This window comes from Mangifera indica, chromosome 19 (genome assembly GCF_011075055.1).
Source record: "Mangifera indica cultivar Alphonso chromosome 19, CATAS_Mindica_2.1, whole genome shotgun sequence".
Lineage (NCBI taxonomy): Eukaryota > Viridiplantae > Streptophyta > Magnoliopsida > Sapindales > Anacardiaceae > Mangifera > Mangifera indica.
In genome coordinates, this window is record NC_058155.1 from 2123353 (window position 1) to 2146614 (window position 23262).

The 23262-nt window shown below is 34.6% G+C and overlaps 2 protein-coding genes across 2 annotated transcripts; one reads left to right on the forward strand and one right to left on the reverse strand.

The window, feature by feature from the left end:
* Positions 1 to 5641: 5641 nt before the first annotated feature.
* Positions 5642 to 6430, reverse strand: LOC123203419 (uncharacterized mitochondrial protein AtMg00810-like). Its single transcript, XM_044619781.1, has one exon. The coding sequence runs from the start codon at positions 6428 to 6430 to the stop codon at positions 5642 to 5644; it is 789 nt and encodes a 262-aa protein (XP_044475716.1).
* A 7920-nt stretch (positions 6431 to 14350) lies between these two features.
* Positions 14351 to 20192, forward strand: LOC123203420 (probable LRR receptor-like serine/threonine-protein kinase At3g47570). Its single transcript, XM_044619782.1, has 3 exons — positions 14351 to 14813; positions 17142 to 19712; positions 19804 to 20192. The coding sequence occupies exons 1-3, from the start codon at positions 14351 to 14353 to the stop codon at positions 20190 to 20192; spliced, it is 3423 nt and encodes a 1140-aa protein (XP_044475717.1).
* Positions 20193 to 23262: the final 3070 nt, after the last annotated feature.

Here is a 23262-nt window from a genome sequence, read left to right on the forward strand (position 1 = left end):
GAGGTGATAAAGCGGATATATGTAAAACAAATGGAAAATTCTATCTGGACCCTAATATTTCATCATATTTTTTCAGATACCAAAAGCTTTTATTCAGCTTTAGATTGGGTTTGGGTTGTGTGTCACACCACCCCAATTCAGCTAGCTATGTAATAACATTTCATATATGAATGGTTGAGTATTGATGGATAAATACAAATTGATGTCTCGTAATCTAATTTAGTTATTTTAAATTATAGATTAATTCAATAATTAGATTATTATATCGCATAATAATATATTAATTTGTTTGTATATAAAATATAATTCATCAAGCATGTTGCTCACTTACAAGTATTAGTAAGATTAATTTATTTAGTGACGTTGACTATCTAAAAATTCACCCATCAAGTCATTAAAAAGGGTATATATAGAAATGAGAATAAGATATCAACACCTTTATAAGTTTAAATTCTTGAAATACTACATACCCATAAGAGTGTGTTCAAAACTAATTTTAAAAAGCAAATATCAGAACTCTTAACAATTATGAAAATATGTAAAATTGTGTTTTACAAAGTAGAAAAGAATGATATTATAAGTATCACATGAGAAGTAGCTCATTTTATCACTAGAACATTCATTTTCAGCTTATTTTCACAATAAATTTTCAAAAATTAATATAAGAATGAAACCATTAAACTCATGAGACCACTAAAATGTAATTAGTAATAACCTAATGGGTCTAAAAATATTTGTTATGATTCTGAGCAAAGAAAAACAAAAAGATGAAAGTGACCGGCTTCGCCATTGGGAGAGGATATGCTTTTGTTTTAACAGAATTATTATTGGCCCGCGGCCACTTAGGCAGCGCAGGTTAGCATCTTGCAGTCTGTTTGCAGCAATCGTGCGCGGGCACGCGCGTTCAGTGTAGAGTGGACTGAGTCGTTTGACTTTTTATCCAAATGTTGCTACTTGGGAAAACACTATGCGCACCCAAATTTTAGGTCATTCTCAACCTACACCCACGAAAGATTAAGAACCCCTTCTTTCACCCATGGCTAAATTGTTGTCCAAAATTTCAGTTAGAGACAGAGGTAAAATCGTTATTTTACTTATAAACTTTGAAACTTTAAAATGTTATCATTCCCTCCTCTAGGTTTTAAAAACTAACATCTTAACCCATCCTCAAAGTTTGAAAAGTTTAGATTTCACACTTAGGGTTTGTTTCATTCTTCGACCACCACCGACGACTGATGCATTCCATCGATCTCCCATCTCCGACTACAAAGGATGACCTTTCATCACCTAGATCTAGATAATAAAGCGTCGTCTAGATCTGGAAGAATAGATGAAGGATGACCCATAGTCGCATTTAGACTACGAGACGAGCGATGAAGGACGACAAAGTCATCGTTTGGGTGGTGCGACGAAGAGATATCTCATTTGATAAGTTTATAAGTAAAATCGTCATTTTACTTATAAACTTTGAAACTTTAAAATTTTATCATTCCCCCTCTAGGTTTTAAAAACTAACACCTTAACCCATCCTCAAAGTTTGAAAAGTTTAGATTTCACACTTAGGGTTTCCTTCTTCGACCACCATCGACGACCAATGCATTCCATCGATCTCCCATCTCCGACTACAAAGGATGACCTTTCGTCGTCCAGATCTGGATAACGAAGCGTCGTCTAGATCTAGAAGAATAGATGAAGGACGATCCATAATCGCATTTAGACTACGAGACGAGCGATGAAGGACAATGAAATTGTCCTTTTGGGTGGTGCGACGAAGAGAGATCTCATTTTATAAGTTTATAAGTAAAATCGTTATTTTACTTATAAATTTTGAAACTTTAAAATTTTATTATTCCCCCCTCTAGGTTTTAAAAACTAACATTTTAACCCATCCTCAAAGTTTGAAAAGTTTAAATTTCACACTTAGGGTTTGCTTCCTTCTTCGACCACCACCGACGACCGATGCATTCCATTGATCTCTCATCTCTGATTATAAAGGATGACCTTTCGTCGCCCAGATATGGATAACGAAACGTCGTCTAGATCTAGAAGAATAGATGAAGGATGACCCATAGTCGCATTTAGACTACGAGACGAGTGATGAAGGACGATGAAGTCATCATTTGGGTGGTGCGACGAAGAGAGATCTCTTTGTCGTGTAGTGGTGCTACGAAGAGAGCTCTATCTCTTCGTTGCATCGTGTGACGAAAAGATCTCCTTCTCTTTGTTGCATCGTGCGACGAGGAGATGAAAATCTCTTCATCACATCACTGCCGTCGAACCAGGAGAAGGAATAGGTCAGAGACGACGTTGGAAGATGAAGTTGAAGAATGGGGGGTGAAACTGCTATTTTTGAAAGCTATTGAGGGCGATTGAGTTTTAAAAAAATATGAAATCCCTAGGTTTGGGGTGAAAATGTTACTTTGCAAAGTTGAAAAACTTTAGGAAAAGGTGAAATGTTAGTTTCTAAAATATTAGGGGGTGGAGAGTAATAAATTTTATAACTTTTTAATATAAACAGTAAAATAACTATTTTACCCCTCGTTTTAACAAAAAAAATTAGCAGAAGTTTAGTTATGGGTGGGAGAAGGGGTTTTTCATCTTTCGTGAGTGTAGATTTGAGAATAACCTAAAATTTGGGTGGGAAATAGTCATTTTCCCTTGCTACTTCAACAAACTTCTCGAAATAACCATGTGTCAGTCATATCATAAGCGATTGGATTCAATTAATTTTTTATTTTTGACTAAAATTCAAACAAAAAATTTTCACAAACTAATTGTTCATGTTTATTTTTATTAGATCACATCATATTAACTTAAAATAATTAGAAAGAGTAAAATTTTGATAAAGAAATAAATAGTTAAAGACGAACACAGCTATATGGAATTTCTGGTCAATTTAAAAATATAAACTCATGAAAAATTGTCTCTTGATGAAAGAATGGCAATGATATGGGAAAATATTGCATCTTGGATAGGCATGTCAATGACGGCTATTGAATCCAGTCTAATTTTTTCAAGTTTAGGTCTATAAAAAAATTTGAGACTACGTTTTGAATATGCTCAATCAAGCCTCAATTTTTTGTTTATACTTACGTCATTAAAATTGTTTGGATTTTGAGTCTATTTCAAACAATGTCATCATAAATTAGTAATATCAAATAATATATATCGGTATCCTAGATGTCAATCATAAAGTGCACTTGGTATACTTATCAATCAATTTTCAAGATATAGATACCACATAGTAAGAGGATTAAGACTTCGAGCCTCTCCCAAAATTGTACAAGCATTCTGGATGCTAAGACATTTGATATCAATGTATGCACGCACATTCTAGATGCTAAGACATCTTGCGCTGATGCATAATCATCACAAGGTATCAAAGATTATATAAACTAGATCTGATGCTTTCACAATCACACTACACATAAATCGATAACTCAAAATAAATTAATACATCATTTATAGTTTTCGACTTAGAATTGCTCTAATAAGGGTTTATGTCGTTATCCACACAATCAGACATACCTAAATTACCTTTTATGCTATCTTCCATATACTATTAGAAGAGTCACAATCTTGAACTTGGAGAAGCAAAAGTTGGCTGGATCGATACCACCTTCTATAGGAAACCTTACATGTCTCTCTGCCATCAACCTGAAAAACAATAGCTTTCATGGTGAAGTTCCTCAAGAAATAGGTCGTTTATGGAACTTGAAGCATCTGAACCTGTCTTATAATAACTTTGGTGGAAGAATTCCAATGAACATATTTGGCTGTACGGAACTTAGAATACTCAACATTATTTCCAATGAGTTCATAGGGCAGATTCTAGAGCAGCTTAGTTCATTGTCGAGACTAGAATTTCTAGGCCTTGGAATTAACAGTTTTGCAGGAAAAATTCCAGCTTGGATTAGCAATTTATCTTCTCTCGCCCAACTGTCACTTATTTAGAATCATTTACACGAGACATACCCGAAGAACTGGGACAGCTGTCATGCTTGGGATCTTTTCAACTTGCTGGTGTTCATCTATCTGGTACGGTCCCTATTTCAATATATAATCTCTTTTCTATATTCTATTTCTTTGTAGCTGAAAACCAACTGCACGGGGAGCTGCCCTCAGATCTTGGCCTCACTCTCCCTTATCTTGAAAGTATTTTTATGTGCTGCAAACAATTTTACAGGAAAAATTCCTGTATCATTGCCGAATGCTTCTAAGCTTCAGCAGGTTGGGCTGGGTGAAAATGATCTCACTGGGACCATTCTTGGAAACTTCGGAAATTTCCAAAGTCTAGTTGAACTTTATTTAGAATATAATAATCTTGGAGATGAGAAAATTCCAAAGTCTAGTTGAACTTTATTTAGAATATAATAATCTTGGAGATGAGAAAATTGGTGACTCTAATATTCTATCTCTTGTTTAATTATACGAGGCTTGAAGTGTTGGGTCTTTATGGAAATTGCTCTGAGGAGAATTGCCTACTTGCATTGGCAATTTTTCAACTCAATTGGAAATTTTTGATATTGGATCTAATCAATTTCATGGTAATATCCCAGTTGCTATTGGAAACCTTGATAAGTTACGTGCACTTGGATTGGACAGAAACTACTTTAGTGGTGGCATTCCTTATGAAATTAGGAGGCTCCAGAATCTAGACTTATTATATCTATTTGTCAATAATTTTTTTGGATTAGTCCCATCTTCCCTTAGTAACTTAAATAAGTAGACTCATTTTGGGTAATAATAAATTTGAGGGAAGCATACCCCCAGGTATTGGAACTTGTCGAAAATTGGAGATATTGTCTTTATCTGGTAATAATCTAAATGGCACTATACCAAAAGAAGTTGTCAGCGTTTCTTCCCTTTCAATTTATTTGGGTTTGTCTTATAATTTTTTGACTGGCTTACTACTATCTAAAGTCGGTACCTTGATAAATCTTGCAGAGTTAGACATATAGAAGAACAAATTATCAGGTGAAATTCTTAGTAGCCTCGGTAGTTGTATTGTTTTGGAACGTTTGTATTTGGGAGGAAATTCGTTGGAAGGAGCTATTCCTCATTCTTTGAAAAGTTTAAGAGGTTTAGAAGAATTGGATCTTTCTCAGAACAACTTATTGTTGTCAAGTATAAGAATAAAAGAAGATCAGGAGTATTAAAATGCTGAACAAATGATCAAGTGACAAATTAAGAGAGTTACACCGGAGTAGAGTTGTAAAGTGAAGAAAAAACTTGAAAAACAGAGGAAGATTTGAGAGATTTTTTTACTGTATTTTTCTGCTACTTTTCGTTCATAATACTAGGCTTTTTAACATCACAAAAACAATGAAGCCATGCTTACATTAAATGCAAACCATACTTGACTGAGCAAAAGTACCAAAAATTATGGATCATCACACATTCTAAAGTTCAATTGCCTTGAATAAGTAAAAGACAAAAAGAACCTCAATATTTAACACTCCTCCTTTGAGGTTATTGTAGTAACACCAAACTTAGTTCTTAAATACTCAAATTGTGGCTTAGGCAAGACTTTGGTGAATATATCTGCAACTTGATCTTTGGAGGAGCAGTGAGTAATTTTAATGTCTCAAGATTTAACAGCCTTTCTGATTGCATGAAACTTAACACTGATATGTTTTGTTCAGCCATAATAAACTGGATTTTGAGTGATGGCTATGGTAGCATTGTTGTCAATATGAAGCACAATCCCATTGTTCTGTATTTGTCCAAGGTCAGTGAGTAACTTCTTCAGCCAAATAGCTTGGTTTGAGGCATTTGAAGCTGCTATGTATTCAGCTTCAGTTGAAGATTGGGCAACTACAGCTTGTTTCTTTGAATTCCAACAAAAGACAACACTTCCAAGTGAAAAACAATAACCTGAAGTGCTCTTTGAATTTGAAAGACTTTTAACCCAGTCACTGTCCGAGTAACCAATAACATCACAACTTTGAGATTTCGAAAACCACAGTCCAAACTCTGCTGTCCCTCTAATGTATCTCAAGACTCTTTTAGCAACCCTCATGTGAATTAACTTAGGTGACTGCATGAATCTTGATAGCAAAGAGGTAGAGAACATTATGTCAGGTCTAGTGGATGATAAATACAAAAGACTTCCAATTAAGCTTCTATAACTAGTGACTTCTACAAAATCATTGGATTCCTTGTCCTTATACTTTTCATTGGCAACTAGAGGAATGGTCACAGTTTTGCAATTCTGCATATTAAACTTCTCAAGCAAATCAGAAGCATATTTGCTTTGAGAAATAAAAATGCCATCCTTAAATTGATTAAACTCTATTCCCAGAAAATATGTCATCACACCTAAGTTTGCCATTTCAAATTCACACTGCATATTCTCTTTAAATTTTGAAATAATGCTTAAGTCTCCTTCTGTCACCAGCAAGTCATCCACATACAGGGACACAACCATTTTTACTTTATCTTTTCCACACTTGACATACATAATGGATTCATTTAGGCTGCAGAAAAAACCTTGACTAAGTAAATAATTATGAATTCGAGTATACCAAGTTTTTGGAGCTTGCTTGAGGCCATAGAGTGCCTTATGTAATTTATACACTCCATCTTCTTTACCTTTCACAACATAGCCCACTGGTTGCTCAACATAAATGGTTTCATCAAGAACACCATTAAGGAAAGTCGATTTTACATCAAGGTGATAAATTTTCCAATTTAAATTAATAGCCAAAACAGTCAAAAGTCTGATGGTATCATACCTTGCCACTAGAGTGAAGGTATTAGTGAAATCAATTCCAAATTGTTGTTGATATCCCTTTACCACTAATCTTACCTTGTGCTTATTAATTGACCTATCTGGATTGTACTTGGTCTTGTAAATCTACTTTACTCCAAGCACTTTGTGATCTTGAGGCCTTTCTACCAAAGTCTAGGTTGAGTTTTTATTTATCATTTGAAGTTCATCATCCATAGCAATCTTCCACTCATCACTTTGGACAACTTCTTCATAAGAGCTTGGTTTAACTAGTGCCATATTACACCTGTTGTAAACAACTTCAAGAGATCTCATTCTAGTTGCAGGAACATTCTCATCATCACTGGAATAAGATTCATCTTCAGACTTTTTATCAAGGTTGGGTCTAATTCCAAAAGGTTGTTCTATTTCTTTATCAGCTTCCCAATTCCAAGCTGCAAGCTCACTAAATTTTACATCTCTACTTATCACAACCTTTTTTGTTTTAGGATTATAAACTCGAAATCCTTTAGTAAGGCTGCTGTAACCAATAAAAATTCCTACTTCAGCCTTTTCATCTAGTTTTGTTCTTTTTTCCTTTGGTACATGCACGTAACATAGACAACCAAACACCTTCAAGTGATCCACCTCTGGTTTGTTTCCATACCATAACTCATGAGGATTTCTATAATTTAAAACCTTGGTAGGAAGTAGATTTAACAAATATGTTGATGTGTTTGAAGCTTCAGCCCAAAACTCCTTAGGGAGTTTTTTTTCAAACATGAGACACCTGGCCATTTCTAAGATGAATCTGTTCTTTCTCTCAAAAACTTCATTCTGCTGTGGAGTATAAGGGGCAATGAACTGATGCACCACTCCTTTAGCACAACAGAAATCAGCAAACTTTTTAGAGGAATACTCACCTCCATTGTCAGTTCTTAATACTTTCAACTTGAAACTGGATTGCTTCTCCACTTCTGCTTTAAATTTCTTAAACAAATTCAGAACTTCAGTCTTTTGTTTCATAAAATAAATCCAACAGAACCTTGAATAGTCATCAACAAATAACAAGAAATATTTGCTTCCATTTAAAGAAGGAATGCTTATAGGTCCACACACATCTGAGTGTACTAAATTCAGTCTTTCAGAAGCTCTAGAGTTGCTGCTTGCAAAAGGAGATCTAACTTGTTTACCCAATTGACAAGTTTCACACATATCTTCAACCTCGTCAACTGTTGGCATATTTAAAACTATTTGCTTGGCATGCATTTGTTTCAAAGTTGAGTAACTGAAATGGCCAAATCTTTTGTGCCATAATTGTGAATTAAACTTAACATGATGTAAAACATTGTCACACAATTGCATCCAACTTATTTCAAAATTTTTATTATGCATTTCAACTATCATCAATTCATTTCCTGCTTGATCTTTAATTGAGCATGATTTGTTTGCAAAATGCAAAGAATAACCCTTATCAACCATTTGAGCAACACTCAACAAGTTATGATTTATTCCAGGAACATAAAGAACATCATTAATGATTTTAGTACCTGTTTGAGTTGGAATATAAACAACACCCTTTCCTTTAACTTCCAACAATTATCCATTACCAATCTTCACTTTAGATGAATAGGAAGTATCCAAGTCTTGCAAAATTGATGCATTAAAGGTCATATGGTTCGAACAACCACTATCTATCAACCATACTGACTTGTCATCTTGTTTTGCATAGCTAGAGGCAACAAACAGGTTCTCTCCTTCATTATCCTGCTTTTCTGCATTTTGAGCATATTGCACTAGATGATTTCTAGCTTTGTTTTTGCACACACGATCAATATGACCAAGCTATCCACATAATTTACATTTTACATTTGGCTGAAACTAACACTGATTTGGAAAATGCCCTTTTTTTTTGCAATGAGGACAAGGGTTGTAATTTCCCTTTTTCTCTCCATTTTTTGAAACTTCGCTTCTATGTTTACCTTTATCTCCTCCTTTCTCAAAGTAATTTTTCTTACTGGAATTATATCCAGATTTCTTCTCATACAGCTTGGCATTAAAAGCTCCTTCGACTGACTCCTCTTGTCTAAGTGCTCTTCTTTGATCCTAAGCTTTTAGAGCATTGATTACTTCTGATATAGTGAGCTCAGAAAAATTTTTTGCATCCTCAAGTGAGGATATTTTTGACTCATATCTCTTAGGAATACTAACAAGTATTTTCTCAACTATCCTCTGATCAGTTAAAGTCTCTCCAAACAATCTAATTTGGTTGACAATTTTCATTGCTCTATCAGCATACTCTTGAATAGTCTCCGTCTCCTTCATCTTCAGCACTTTGAATTCTCTTCTTAAGTTCAAAACTAACATCTGTTTTGAACGTTCACTTCCCATGGAGTCTTCCCTTAGCCTATCCCAAGCTTGTTTAACTGTCTCACAGGCCACAATCTTGGAGAAGACAACATCTATAACAGCTTGGTATATCACAGACAAAGCTTTGGGTGCTTTGGCCACTTCATCCTTATGCATCCTCAACTGATTTAGAGTAGGATTCGGTCCTAAAAGAGGTGGTTCCCTTTCCTCCTCAACATATTGCCACAAGCCAGCACCTCTCAAGTAAGCTTTCATCTTAACAACCCAGATATGGTAGTTTTCTCCGTTATAAACTGGAGGTGACATGAAAGAAGAAGATGTTGAAGCCATGAATTTTTGGAAAAAACACAGTTCAAGGAATTATTATTTTTTTGAGCCTTCAACCACACAACCCTTTAAGAACAATAAAACTCTGATACCATGTTGTCAAGTATAAGAATAAAAGAAGATCAGAAGTATTAAAATGCTGAACAAATGATCAAGTGACAAATTAAGAGAGTTACACCAGAGCAGAGTTGTAAAGTGAAGAAAAAACTTGAAAAACAGAGGAAGATTTGAGAGGTTTTTTTACTGTATTTTTCTGTTACTTTTCGTTCATAATACTAGGCTTTTTAACATCACAAAAACAATGAAGCCATGCTTACATTAAATGCAAACCATCCTTGACTGAGCAAAAGTACCAAAAATTATAGATCATCACACATGCTAAAGTTCAACTGCCTTGAATAAGTAAAAGACAAAAAGAACCTCAATATTTAACACTTATCTAGTCCAATTCCTGAATTTTTAAGCAAACTTTCATCTCTCATGCATCTCAATCTTTCGTATAACAAACTAGAAGGTGAAGTACCCAAAGAAGGAATATTCACAAATGCAAGCAAAATTTCACTAGTGGGAAATGATAAACTTTGCGGTGGAGTACCAGAACTACTTTTACCTATATGCTCAACAAAAGTCTCTAAGAAGCATATTGATAGAAAGTAGTCATTTCAATAATTATAACTATTGCAGTTGCAATTTTGCTGATGATTTCTTTTGTTATATATTACAAAATGAAGTATTTACAGACAATTTGTACGAAATCTTTGATTAATAGCCAATTACGTTTATCCTATTTTGACATTATTAAAGCAATTGATAACTTTTCTAATGAAAATTTATTTGGTGTGGGTAGTTCTGCTTCTATCTACAAAGGTACTTTTTCGGATCATAGAAAAATTGTTACAATTAAGGTGTTAAAAGTTCAACACTAAGGAGCCATAAAGAGTTTCTTCAATGAATGTAATGTTTTGAAAAACATGCGACATCGTAATATCCTCAAGATCATAACTGTTTGCTCTAGTGTTGATTATGAAGGTAATGACTTCAAAACTCTTGTATTTAAGTTCATGTCTAATGGAGGTTTGGACAAATGGTTGCACCCGGTTCCTAATGATCAACTTGGTGAAATCAAGAAATCAAGCTTTATGCAAAGATAGAATGTGGCCATTGATGTTGCCTCTACTTTTGAGTATCTACATCATCACTGTGGGACTCCAATTGTGTATTGTAACCTAAAACCAAGCAATATGCTATTTGATGAAGATATGACAATCCCTGTTAGTGACTTTGGATCGACAAAGTTCCTTTCTGAATCATTGGATAATGCTTTTCAAAATCAAAAAATATTTGCTGCTCTAAAGGGTTCTATTGGCTATATCCCTCCAGGTATTAATGTTTTTTATTATTGAAATTATATTTGAATTTTAAATTATAATTACCATTTCTCTAACCAAGTCCTTGTGTTAAAAGTTCACCAAATTAATAATATCTCGACAACATTATTTTAATTGGTAGCTAAAATAAATATAAATTGTCCCTTAAAAATAGATATTTCCAAATTCATTGCAAGTACATATGTCAAGAGTTGATGAGAGTTTAAGATGGACTATCCTTGGCCATGTTAACCTATTAGGAGTAAGACCCCAAAATTTCCAGCAGTATGCTTTGAATAATTTAACAATAATACAATAATTTTTCTTCAACTTTTGAACTTTTCCCCTTTGTGGAGTCATCCTCTGTTCTCTATTCCTTCCTTCTGTCTAAGCCCCCTTTGGTCCCTGGCTACGCCATGTCTTTTGTGTCTGCCTTGGTCATTTGTGTTCTAGTTCTGGGATTGGTTTCTCTGTGTTGGTCCTACTATGCCCAGGTGTTAGGTGGTGTGTTCTTGGTCCTCTTGTGGTAGCGGTCGGCCGATGGTCTGTCCGTTGTAGTGTGGCCTGAAAAAGAGAGTGTTAGGGGTTCTTTTAGTTTGAATTGGCGTCATCAGGGTTGTGTTTTAGTTTGAATTGGAAAGGGGTTGGTGTTGATCTTGTCTTTTCGGCCTTAAATGTGAAGGTGGGTTTGTTGGGCTGTGTTTTTTGGCTTTGCTCTTGGTTTGGGGCATTGGCTATTTGTTGTGGGTTGGGTCGTGCTGCTTTGCTAAGTGGTTTCGGCCTTCACTTGAATTTTGTCGCTATTTGGTTTTATTTTTTTAAGCTGGTGCTGAAGTCCTTTTTTTGACATTTTTCCTTACTTAGCTGAGCCTCTGTTTTGGTTGTCCCCTTGCTGGTGGTATGGCGCGGTCTCTATCCTCGATTAGGAGGCATGTTCTTCGTAGTTCCCTGTCTGATCCTGTAAGTGGCTTGGAGGGGGTGAAAGCTATGAAGTCAGCTGGTATAAAGGTTAAGCCAAGCTGGAAGTCCCTCTTTGCTTCCAACCGGGCTAATAATTTGCTCAGCTACTACTCTTCTTCCAACGATAAAAAGGGCAGAATTTCAGTTGCCTTACCTTTGGAGGTTGCGATGCTAGGAACAGGTAAATGGGAAGGGTGGCTGGTGGGGTTGTGGACTTTAAACTTCCTTTTTCCTATGTGAAGAGTTACTTAGATGATAACCAAATGAGGTTAGGAAAATGTGAATTACTTTCTAATGGGCAGAAGTGCTTTCAATTCAAGTTGGGGAATGATTCCTTGAATGAAGAAGTTTTTGAGAAGGGGTTTTGGACAATAGACGGTAGATATCAAGAAATGAACTACTAATTGATGAAGGCATCGTAGGAGTATCGAGCCATCAAGAAGATCTGCTACATATTTTAGTTGGGCTAATTACGAGAAGCAGAGCTAAGAAGATACAACAGACCTTAGTTGGCTCATGGAGGGCTTAGAGACTAAAACCAGCTCACTCAATGACGATTGGATGCTTGAAGGAGCCAATAGAGAGATCAACTTGATTCAGACTCAAACTTATTTGCAGACAGACTTTGAATGACTATGACTTCTGATTCGGGAGGAGTTATAAGGCCTATAATATATCAACACAAAGCTCATTTCGAGCTCTATAACAACAACCAGCTTTGCCAATTGCACTCAATTTAGAGGTCAAATAAAAACTATTTTAGTATGTATTATGCAATTTTTATTTTACCAAATTTAAGATTTTTGGTTTTTATGACTTTGATCTTATTTGTGACTGGGCTAGACTTTGTTGAGCCCAATTGATATATTTTCTTTCAATTTAATTAGTGTTTTGAATAGTTAATTAGGTAATAGGCTTGGAAAGTTTGGAAGTCCATTGGATTATGGATAGTTTAGGGTTAAGTTGACATTGTACTGTAAAAACTAAAATTTTCATGATGAATAGATCTTTTGGTTGGCTTTCACAATAGATTGCTTATTGTTGAGTTTACAATCTTTGAACTTATCAAGATTCATCTTGTGACATTCAGCATTAACAATACCAGGTTCATTCATTCAATTCTATATTGATTCGGGCCAAGGTTTAATTAAGTGATGAAACCGAATCCTGGGCAAATATCTTCTTAAGTGTTGAGTCTTGCATCAAATCGTCAAGGTTCACATCACTAATCTATGTCTTATTCAAAGCTCTTTAACCAAGGTCCTAACATGGACAAAGGGAATGACCTATATAGCAAGTGCATTAGGGAAGCCTTTGTACATGGACATAGTTATAGACGACTCTACATGAATTGGGTTTGTAAAAGTTTGGATTGAATTTGACTCGCCAGTAGGTTTTTCAAATACTTTCAACCTGTCCTGCCTAATAGAGAATTAGATGAGATATTGGTTGAATACCAATGGAGATTGAAATATTGCAGCTGGTATAAGAAATTCAGCCATCACAGGACCTCGTGTTTGTGTGATCCTTAGAACAAATAAAAAGCAATTGAAAGTGGGAAACTAATTCGGGGGAGTAGGCATAAGGAGTTAGAGGAAGGTTGGACCAAAATGTCCAAAAGAAAGGAAAACAAGGATATGGGGTAAAGTAGCAAAAAGGAGGATTGACCTTCTTTAAATAAATTTGATGCTCTAGCTAACTTGAAGGAAGTTGGGGAAAATAAGGAAATTGTTCTTGCTGTGAAGGCTAGTGAAAGGAAAGAATCTACTTCAGCTAGCACATCTGGAAAGGATGAGATAACTGCCTTGACAATTTCAGGAGGCATTATAAGCATTGAACTGGTGAATGTAAAAGAGGTGTCAAGCTTAGGGAAGAAGGTTGGGAAAGGAGGAGTGGTTGTGCAGGTTATGATAGAATCCCAAAATCTCTTAAGGAAGATTATATTAAATGGTGGAAATCTAGTTGGCAAGATAAAGAATCTGAAGCTGAATTTTGACCACCTGGTTGAAGATTATCCTCCCAAAATAAATCCTTCATGCTTCTCTTCTACAAATTGTAACCTAGAGACCAAAGAATTAGCTTTTATGGCAGAAGGCAACTTGTTGGAACTATCGAGTTTGGCCCAAAATGTAAGTAACATAGTTTCTCTGGAGAAGTCGAGAAGCAAGGGGCTCCTGGAAGCTTGAAGCAGGTTCGAGAGGTTGAGTTAAGTGACGACGAGATCTCTCCTTTAATTAAGCCGTTTAGAAAATTGATCAAGGTGGATGAAAAGGATCTCAAGGAGACGAAAGGGTGAGAAATCGAGCGAAGGTAAAAAGAAGAGGCCTAATAAAAAGAGCCAGGAGAATGCCTCACAATGAATCTCTCATGATTAACATTGGGGTATAGAATATTAGAGGTGTCAACAACCCCCTAAAACAAAAAGAGGTTAGATTTTTTTGTCTCTAGAAATGAACTTTATTTTATTGCTATTGTTGAAACTAGAGTTAGGGATAACTACTTGGATAAAGTGAGTAAAAGTACCTTTGGCAATTTGGAGTTTTGTCACAATAATGACACCAATCCTAGGGGTCGTATTTGGATTGCTTGGAACCTACAAAAAATTAGAGTGATGATGGTTGAAAAAAAGGAACAAAGTATTCATTGTGAAATTGAGCTTGCAAGTGATAATTCTAAAGCTTTGATAACTTTTGTGTATGGGTTAAATGGTTACATTGAGAGGAGAGAGCTTTGGAAGGACATTAACCGTTATAAAAGTGACTTCAATGGGTGCCCTTGGGTGGTCTTAGGTGACTTTAATGCTATTAGAAGAAAGGAGGAAAAGGTGGGAAGGGTCGTTAGATGGGAATCCCATGAAGAAGAGTTGAATAAATGTTGCATTGAAGCTCATCTTGAAGACCTTAGATTCATGGGGTCTTACTATACTTGCAGCAACATGAGTGAAGGAGAAAACCGAATTGCTTGTAAGCTTGATAGAATCTTGGTGAAAAAGAAGTGGCTTAAAGAGGTCCTAAGATCTATAGGGGTATTCCTTCCTAGTGGACTCTCAGATCATAACTCGTGTGTTCTTATTGGAGGTGATAATGAAACAAAAAGGAAAAACTCTTCCAAATTCTTTAATTTTTGGGCGGAGCATAAAAAATTTTTTCCTTTGGTGGACTTGGTTTGGAAAGAAGACATTATGGGCAATCCTATGTATTGCCTTATGAAAAAGCTCAAGAAAGTGAAAACAGCTTTGAAAGAGCTTAATAAAAAGGAATATTAGAATATTTCTGAAAAGGTTAGATGTGCTACCTTGTCTTGGATTGAGAGCGATTTGTGCATTCTCAGCATTGATGAAGTTGAAGGAACAACCAATGTTGGTATGTATCTTTTAAATATTCTATGGTTGGGTATTGCATGTTTGTATCATAACATGCTGCAAATGGATCTTGCGGAAGGTGTTTATGGCTACAATTTTTGTATGCTTGTTTTATATTTAAAATTTTAAATATATATTCTGTCGTCGTTTCTCTATTATGAAAGCCATAAACAACTTTCAATTGTATCAAAGCCATGTTTTGAGGTATTATCATACCATAGTTTTATGTGTTTTTTGATTGAATGCATATATGTTATGTTATATATGCCTAAAAAAAGTACCTTAAAATGTAATGGAGTGATAAAATGTAATTTTGTGTTTTGATATCCTAGGAAACATAAAAATTTATTGTTATGTTATCGAGTTTTGTGCCTGAGATTTTCGTTGTTTAGATTTGCTTTTGCTTTCCATATATGTTTGTTTGTGAAATTTCGACTGTGGCCACAAATTTCACGTTGTAGTGAATAATAACTTTTGTAATATATAAGGATTTACAAAAAAATCTGGTAGACATTCCTTCTCTTGAGTTGTCATTATTAGTTAGTTTTATGGGGGTAGAGAAGGCTGGTATATAAAATCTTGGTGTAATGTCATACCACAGTTTAGATCAAGGTGTTGGAGTTATTCAAATGGTTCTGAGTGTTTTTCCTTGAAAAAATCAAGACGAATAATTGACAGATGTCTTGCATTATCAATTATCTAGTTAAAACAACAGGTTAATAATAATTGATTTTGAAAATACGGAGACATAGAGTTTAGTGGTTTCTAGCTTTAGGTTAGAAAACCATGTGTCAGGTCAATTTAGATTAGTTCATATTCATACGAACAAAACTTGAGTTACTCTTAAATCATGTTTAGATTGACCCAAACTAGATTTCATGTCAAAAAACTCAACCCTAGGCCAAATTTTTTTTTTTATCATATTGTGTCAAAAATTAACCGTAGGTAAGATCATGCCAAAAAATACTTCCCGAGTACTAAACTATAAACCACAACTTGATTTTTTAGACTACAAGCGAACATCATCATGAAAAGACTTCAAAAATATTATTATTGTGGAGTACTCAGCACATTGAGTGGGATTTTAAAATTTTTAAATGGCTTAGAAAAAAATAGATACTTCTTTTAATAACCTATTGGCAATATTCCAGGAAATTTTAGCAAACTATAATCTCTCTGAATTATCAATCTTTTCTGTAACGAGCAAGATGGATAAATACCGGAAGATGGGGTATTTGCAAATGGAAGAACAATAAGCTTTGTGTCGATCCTCAGAACCACAGGTACTTATATGATCTGCAAAAGTCTTTGCTAAATTTCTCGGTCACAATGAAAAAATCTTGTTTTATGTGTAATTATTTTGTTTAGTTACATATCTATTGGATACAACGTAATATTATTAGCGAAAATATAATATATCAATAATTGACTTTCACTTATCACTTAAACATCCACTTAATATTAAATTTGTTTAGGTGATAAGAGGAATTTCCAAATTCAAAACCTTTTGGTTTTTTATTCTACAAGTAAACATCATACAAGTATTAAATTATTAATGAAAGCTTGATCTTAATTTTAGTCTACAAGCGAAGATCATCCTGAAAAGGGCTTTTAAATGAGTGATAGTATTAGTTTATATGCTTGCTCTTTAACAATTCAGAATTATGATTTATTAATACTTTGACTAATTAAAATAAGAGCCCGAATTATGAATTACTATCAAGTAATCATGCTGAACAAGTCTTCTCAATTCTGAACTATCAAGAAGTAAACATCATGCAGAAAAAGTCTTCTAACGCTTACTCAATTGGCAGACTCTAATGGTTAGTTTTTCGTCAGGCTTCAATTAAAATTGTTGTGGACATATTGCTCGAATTAAGTTTTGTTCTTTCAAACTGTTCAGTCTTTCATTTTGTTCAAAAAAGAATTTGCTTTTTCTGCATAAATTACGTGCCAAACACCATGAAGCAATACTATCAGAGTTGTGCTTTTTTTTGGTTACATTTACTTGTTTGGTTTCATGCTTTGTGGATGATTAACTCAGTCAAGGCCGATGAACTTGCGTTACTTGATTTCAAGAATCAAATAACTCAAGATCCTCTTCAAATCATGAGCTCCTGGAATGCCTCTATCCATTTCTGCAATTGGACTGGTGTTAACTGCAGTTCAACTAATGGAAGAGTCACAGTCTTGAACTTGGCGTCGCTAAAATTGGCTGGAACGATACCGCCTTCAATAGGAAACCTTACGGCTCTTACAGCTATGAATCTGTATAACAATAGCTTCCATGGTGAACTTCCTGAAGAAATAGGTCGTTTACAACACCTACAAACTCTCAATTTCAGTAACAATTACTTTGGCGGGAGTATTCCAACGAATTTATCTCGTTGTGCTGAGCTTAGAATATTAGGATTTGCTTACAACGAGTTTATCGGGCAGATTCCGGAGCAGCTTGGTTCATTGTCGAAACTGGTATTTCTAAGCTTTGGAGCTAACCATCTTTCAGGAAAAATTCCAGCTTCGATTGGAAATCTTTCTTCTCTTGCCTCTCTGTTCCTTTCCGCCAATAATTTACAAGGGAGCATACCCGAAGAACTTGGGTTGATATTAGGCTTGAGAATGTTTCAACTGGCTGGTAATAATCTGTCTGGAACGATCCCCTCTTCAATCTTCAATCTTTCTTTGATATTCTATTTCTCTGTAACTGAAAACCAGCTGCAAGGTCAACTACCCTCAGATGTTGGTCTCACTCTGCATAATCTTGAGATGTTTGGAGGAGGAGCTAACTATTTTACAGGAAGTATTCCTGCATCATTGTCAAATGCTTCTAATCTATCCCTCATTGATTTTGGTCAAAATAGCCTCACCGGGAATATTCCAGAAAGTTTGGGAAGACTGAAAAGCTTATTTAGACTTAATTTTGGATATAATAGACTTGGAAAGGGCGAAGTTGATGAATTGAATTTCTTTTCTTCCTTAGCTAATTGTACTAGTCTTCAAATTTTGGGTCTATATGGAAACGGTTTTGGGGGAGAATTGCCTAAGTCCATAGGAAACCTTTCAACTCAATTGCAGGTTTTAGATATTGGAGGGAATCTGATCCATGGGAACATCCCTGCTGAGATTGGAAACCTAGTTAACCTAGTTGCCTTTTCATTAGAAGAAAACTACTTAAGTGGCCGTGTTCCTGAAGCTATTGGGAGGCTCCAGAATCTACAAGCATTGTATTTGGATTCCAACAAAATTTCTGGATCAATCCCACGTTCACTTGGCAACATGACTGAATTAAATACGCTTGTTTTGAACAGTAATGATCTCGAAGGAAGCATACCTCCAAGTCTTGGAAGGTGTCAAAAATTGCTAGCACTGGATTTATCTAATAATAAACTAAACGGCACCATACCCACAGAAGTTGTCAGTCTTTCTTCCATTTCAAAGTATTTGCGTTTGTCTAACAACTTTTTGACTGGTTCACTACCAGTTGACGTGGGTAACTTGAAAAATCTTGTAGAGTTGGATGTTTCTAAGAACAAATTATCAGGTGAAATTCCTAGTAGCCTTGGTAGTTGTACTACTTTGGCACGCTTATACTTGGGAAGTAACATGTTTGGAGGGACAATTCCTGAATCTTTGGAGGGTTTAAGGGGCTTAGAAGAATTGGATCTTTCTTGGAACAACTTATCTGGCCAAATCCCTGAATTTTTAAGCCAACTTTCATTTCTCAAGTATGTAAATCTTGCATATAATAAACTTGAAGGTGAAGTACCCAAGGGAGGAATCTTTGCAAATACAAGTGCCAATATTTCACTTATTGGAAATGACAAGCTTTGCGTCAGTATTCCGGAACTACTTCTACCACTATGCCCAACAAAAGTTTTTGAAAAGCATGCTAATATAAAGGTGGTAATCTCTATAACTATTGGTGTCACAGTTGCAATTCTGTTGGTGATTTCGTTTATTTTATATTCCAAAATGAAATTTCCAAAGACAACTTTCTCCACATCTTCGATTAATAGCCAATTATTTCTATCTTACTCTGACATTTTAAAATCAACTGATAACTTTTCTGATGAAAAATTGCTTGGAGTGGGTAGTTTTGGTTCTGTCTACAAAGGTGCTCTTCCTGGTGAGGAGAAAATAGTTGCAATTAAGGTGTTAAAAGTTGAACATCGAAGAGCTTTAAAGAGTTTCACGGATGAATGCAATGCTTTAAAAAGTATACGACATCGGAACATCCTCAAGATCCTAAATGTTTGCTCAAGTGTTGATTATGAAGGTAATGACTTTAAAGCTCTTGTTTTAGAGTTCATGTGTAATGGAAGTTTGGACAAGTGGTTACACCCGGTTCCTAATGAGCTATCTGGTGGAATCAAGATTTTGAGCTTTATGCAAAGACTCAATGTAGCAATTGATGTTGCTTCTGCTTTTGAGTATCTGCATCACTATTGTGAGACTCCAGTTGTGCATTGTGATCTCAAGCCAAGCAATGTGCTACTTGATGAAGATATGACAGCCCATGTTGGTGACTTTGGATTGTCCAAGCTCCTTCTTGAATCTTCAAATAATGCCCCAACATCAGCAGGTCTAAGAGGTTCTATTGGCTATTTCCCTCCAGGTACAAATTATTTTTTCAAAATCATAATTGAATATAGAAGTTGTTTCCACTTCAATGTTGATATCCTAAAGAAGCATTGTAAAAATTGTAGAGTATATGGATGGCCATGTTTCGAGGCTGGGAGACATATACAGCTATGGTATATTATTGCTGGAGATGTTCACAAGTAAAAGACCAACAGATAACATGTTTAAAGATGGCTTAAATATTCATAAGTTTGTTTCAGCGGCTTTTCCAGACCATGTCATGGATGTCGTTGACCCATCATTACTCTTTGAAGAAGAAAATGAAGATGATGGAATAGAAGAAGCCATGAACAAAAACTTGGAACCTCAAACGAAAAATAAAAGGAAAATGGAAGAATTGTTGGTTGCAGTGATGAGAATTGGCCTCATGTGTTCCAAAACATCTCCTAGAGAGCGGATGCCAATGAACCATGTGGTCAACAATCTGAAAGCCGTTAAAAACTCTTATCTTTAAGTCTGTCTAGAATCAGAGAAAGGAGGTAATTTTTACAATTCTCTGTTGATTAAAACTTTAGTGCACTTTCAAATATCTACAATATGTTCATGGACATCAATAGTGTGTATGTATCTATGATGAAAGAGAACTTTATTTGCCTTTTCAACTCTGGTATGTAGTTATCAAATGCAACATTGAGGGTAAATATGGTTTGGGTTACAAAAATTGAAATATTTTCATAGAGAGAGATTGCTTAGAATATTATTTGATATAACAATATCTTTGATGAAAATTGGTAACAAAAAATTAACAAAATCTTTTATTATCTGACAAACCAAATCAGTTAATATTTTCTTACATCAAAGTACAATAATATTGTGCTGATTGCCTTTAGATACAGAAGAATATTAAAATTTGACTTTGCAATGCTCAGGTTTTGCTCTTTACGGCTTTTTTAAGTTGGTGTGAATTTGCTCTGTTTTATTTTCTGCCTAGTGTTTTATGCTTTCTTTCTTTTCCCCTATTTCTGAAACATTTATTATTCTAGGTGTTTTAAAGCTTTATTGGCATTGACTAATTCAATCAAATTCCCTTTCCTCGTTATTTATTTATTTATTTCACTCCGGTTCCTAATATTAGCCACAACTGTGGACAGTATCTTAACATTAATTTTCTCATCACCATTTTTTCTTATTCATATAAGTACACTAAATAGTAAGGTGGAATTTAGTGCAAGAAACAATAAAAACAGTAATAAATAGGATGTTTTTAGAGTAGTTTGGTTTAATATTTGGAAGCTTGCATTAACTGTTATATTATTTCTATTTGATATAAATTAGGAAGAGTAACAATATAGATTGTAACTTTTTGTATGTTCCGAAGCCTCCATACAACTTTATAATTATTTGATTAGATTTGCTTAAATCTTACTACAATTAATCTAAACATCTAAATGACAACAATTGATCATGTTATGTCATTGAAATAAGAGATAATTATGGAATCTCATGGTGATAGGGGACATAGATAAAAAGTGATCTTGTGATAGTGAAGATTGAAAAGCCATGTGAAGGCGATCATGGAAAGAGCTGAAACTGCCAGGAGTTCCTCTTCCTGTTGATTATGGATAAATGGTCTTCTATCAGTATTTTGCGCCAATTCGTGTATAACTCATCTAATCATTGTTCATGTAGGTAGTCACTTTTTTAGTCCATCTCTAAGAACAATCTTCTAGGTAAAATTTATCATTAAGCAACATAGTTTTAGGATTGAGATCTCATAAAATTATCAGAAAAAATGAGTGGTATAAGGTTTACCAATGTTGCAAAATTGAACAAGGAAAAAATGTTTGTGGACCATGTCAACAAGGAAAACAAACAAAAAAAGATTATAGGCAGAGGCAATTAGCACATCTGCTGGTGAGCAAACTGAAAGCCAGCAAGAAGGGGAAGCAGTTGAGTTTACTCAAGTTTCTCAAAATATTGAAGAACATCCGTCATGGATCAAGGCAGTCCATCCACCATCTATTGTCATAGGAGATCCAAAAGCGGTAATGGTAAAAATTAAGAGGAATATATCAAAATGAAACTAACCATTTATGTTATCCTTGCATGACCTAACCTAAGAGTGCTAAACAAGCTTTATTGAGTGATTGTTCCAAAAGAAATGATGTATAGAGTCTTGTCCCAAGACCTATCGATAGAAATTTTATTGCAACCAAATGGAATTGACAAACACATCTGAGGGAATTGATAATATTGTAAGAAATGAGACTCATTTGGTAGCTCAAGGATACACTCAAGTGGAAGGATTGATTTCGATGAAACATTTACCCGATAGAAAAACTTGAGTCTATTTGCTTGATGCTAGCTCCAGCATGATGTTTAAAATTAAAACTTCATTAAATAGGCATCAAAAGTGTATTTATAAATTAATTATTTATAAATTAATTATTGATAGAAGAGGTATATATGAAACAACTGATAGGGTATGAAGAACCTCATTTTCTTGATCAAGCATAAAAACTTAAAAAGGGTTTTATGGATTAAAACAAATGCCAAGGGCTTTGTAAGATAGATTGACTACTTTTCTTCTTAATCATGGCTAAAGGAGGCATCATGAATTTGAAATGAACATGGTAAGAAAATTAAGCATGTTTTTAAGATTACAAACCAAGCAACTTGATTAAGGAATTGTTATTACTCAATCAAAATATTTTAAAAACATGTTTAAGAAGTTCATAATAGATGCATTAGAACACGAGAAATCACCTATGAGCAAAACTTTAAATTGACCCAAGATGAACATGAGAAAAAGGTTGACACTAAGATGTGTAGAAGTATGATTAGAAGTTTGTTATATCTTACAGCTAGTAGACATGACATTTGTTTTAATGTAAGATTATCTGTTATGTATTAGTTTGATTCAAAAAAATCACAATTGTAAACAGTAAAGGGAATCATGAATATATAATTCGAACTTGTGATTTTGGTTTGTGGTAAACAACTGATTTTAAATCAATTTTTGTTGAATACAATGACACAGATTATAGTTGGAAGCATAGAGATAGGAAGAGCATGTCTGACTCTGTTTTAAATTTAGAGGCAACTTGTTTGTAATACCCCTTTCAAAAGTAATGCCTTTTAGAGAGAAGTGCTACTACACTTGACTAAATAGACATAATTTCATTAGCATAATGGGCACAAAATAAAACTTACAATAAAATTACAAAAATACCCTTAATATCATCATTAATACCATGAGCGTACAAAAGATGTCTAAAACAATCATCCAACAATAATGTGTGTAGTTGAATAATATAACATAGAATGAGAGTCTGAATACATAATTGAAAAGAATAACATTGACTAAAATGACTCAAATGCCCTTATATTAACTCTTCTCACTAACTCGCTCCACTGTAACTATCATCCTCACTTTTTACCTGCAAAACATCAAGGAAAGAGGAACGAGTGACAAGTTACTCAGTAAGTAGGAGAACTTAGTCCTACACTTCTATGACTTATCCCTTTCATATGTTTAGTCTTATTCCACCTTAACTTGGTCATCTAGAGTACACATTTAAACT

Excerpts from the sequence above, each read along its gene's own strand:
- LOC123203420 (XM_044619782.1), top strand. The coding sequence starts at position 14,351 with ATGGTTGAAAAAAAGGAACAAAGTATTCATTGTGAAATTGAGCTTGCA. Across the intron at positions 14,814-17,141 it reads CTCGTGTGTTCTTATTGGAG|TCAAGGCCGATGAACTTGCG; the intron begins GTGATAATGAAA and ends TGATTAACTCAG. Across the intron at positions 19,713-19,803 it reads TATTGGCTATTTCCCTCCAG|AGTATATGGATGGCCATGTT; the intron begins GTACAAATTATT and ends TAAAAATTGTAG.
- LOC123203419 (XM_044619781.1), bottom strand. The coding sequence starts at position 6,430 with ATGGTTGTGTCCCTGTATGTGGATGACTTGCTGGTGACAGAAGGAGAC.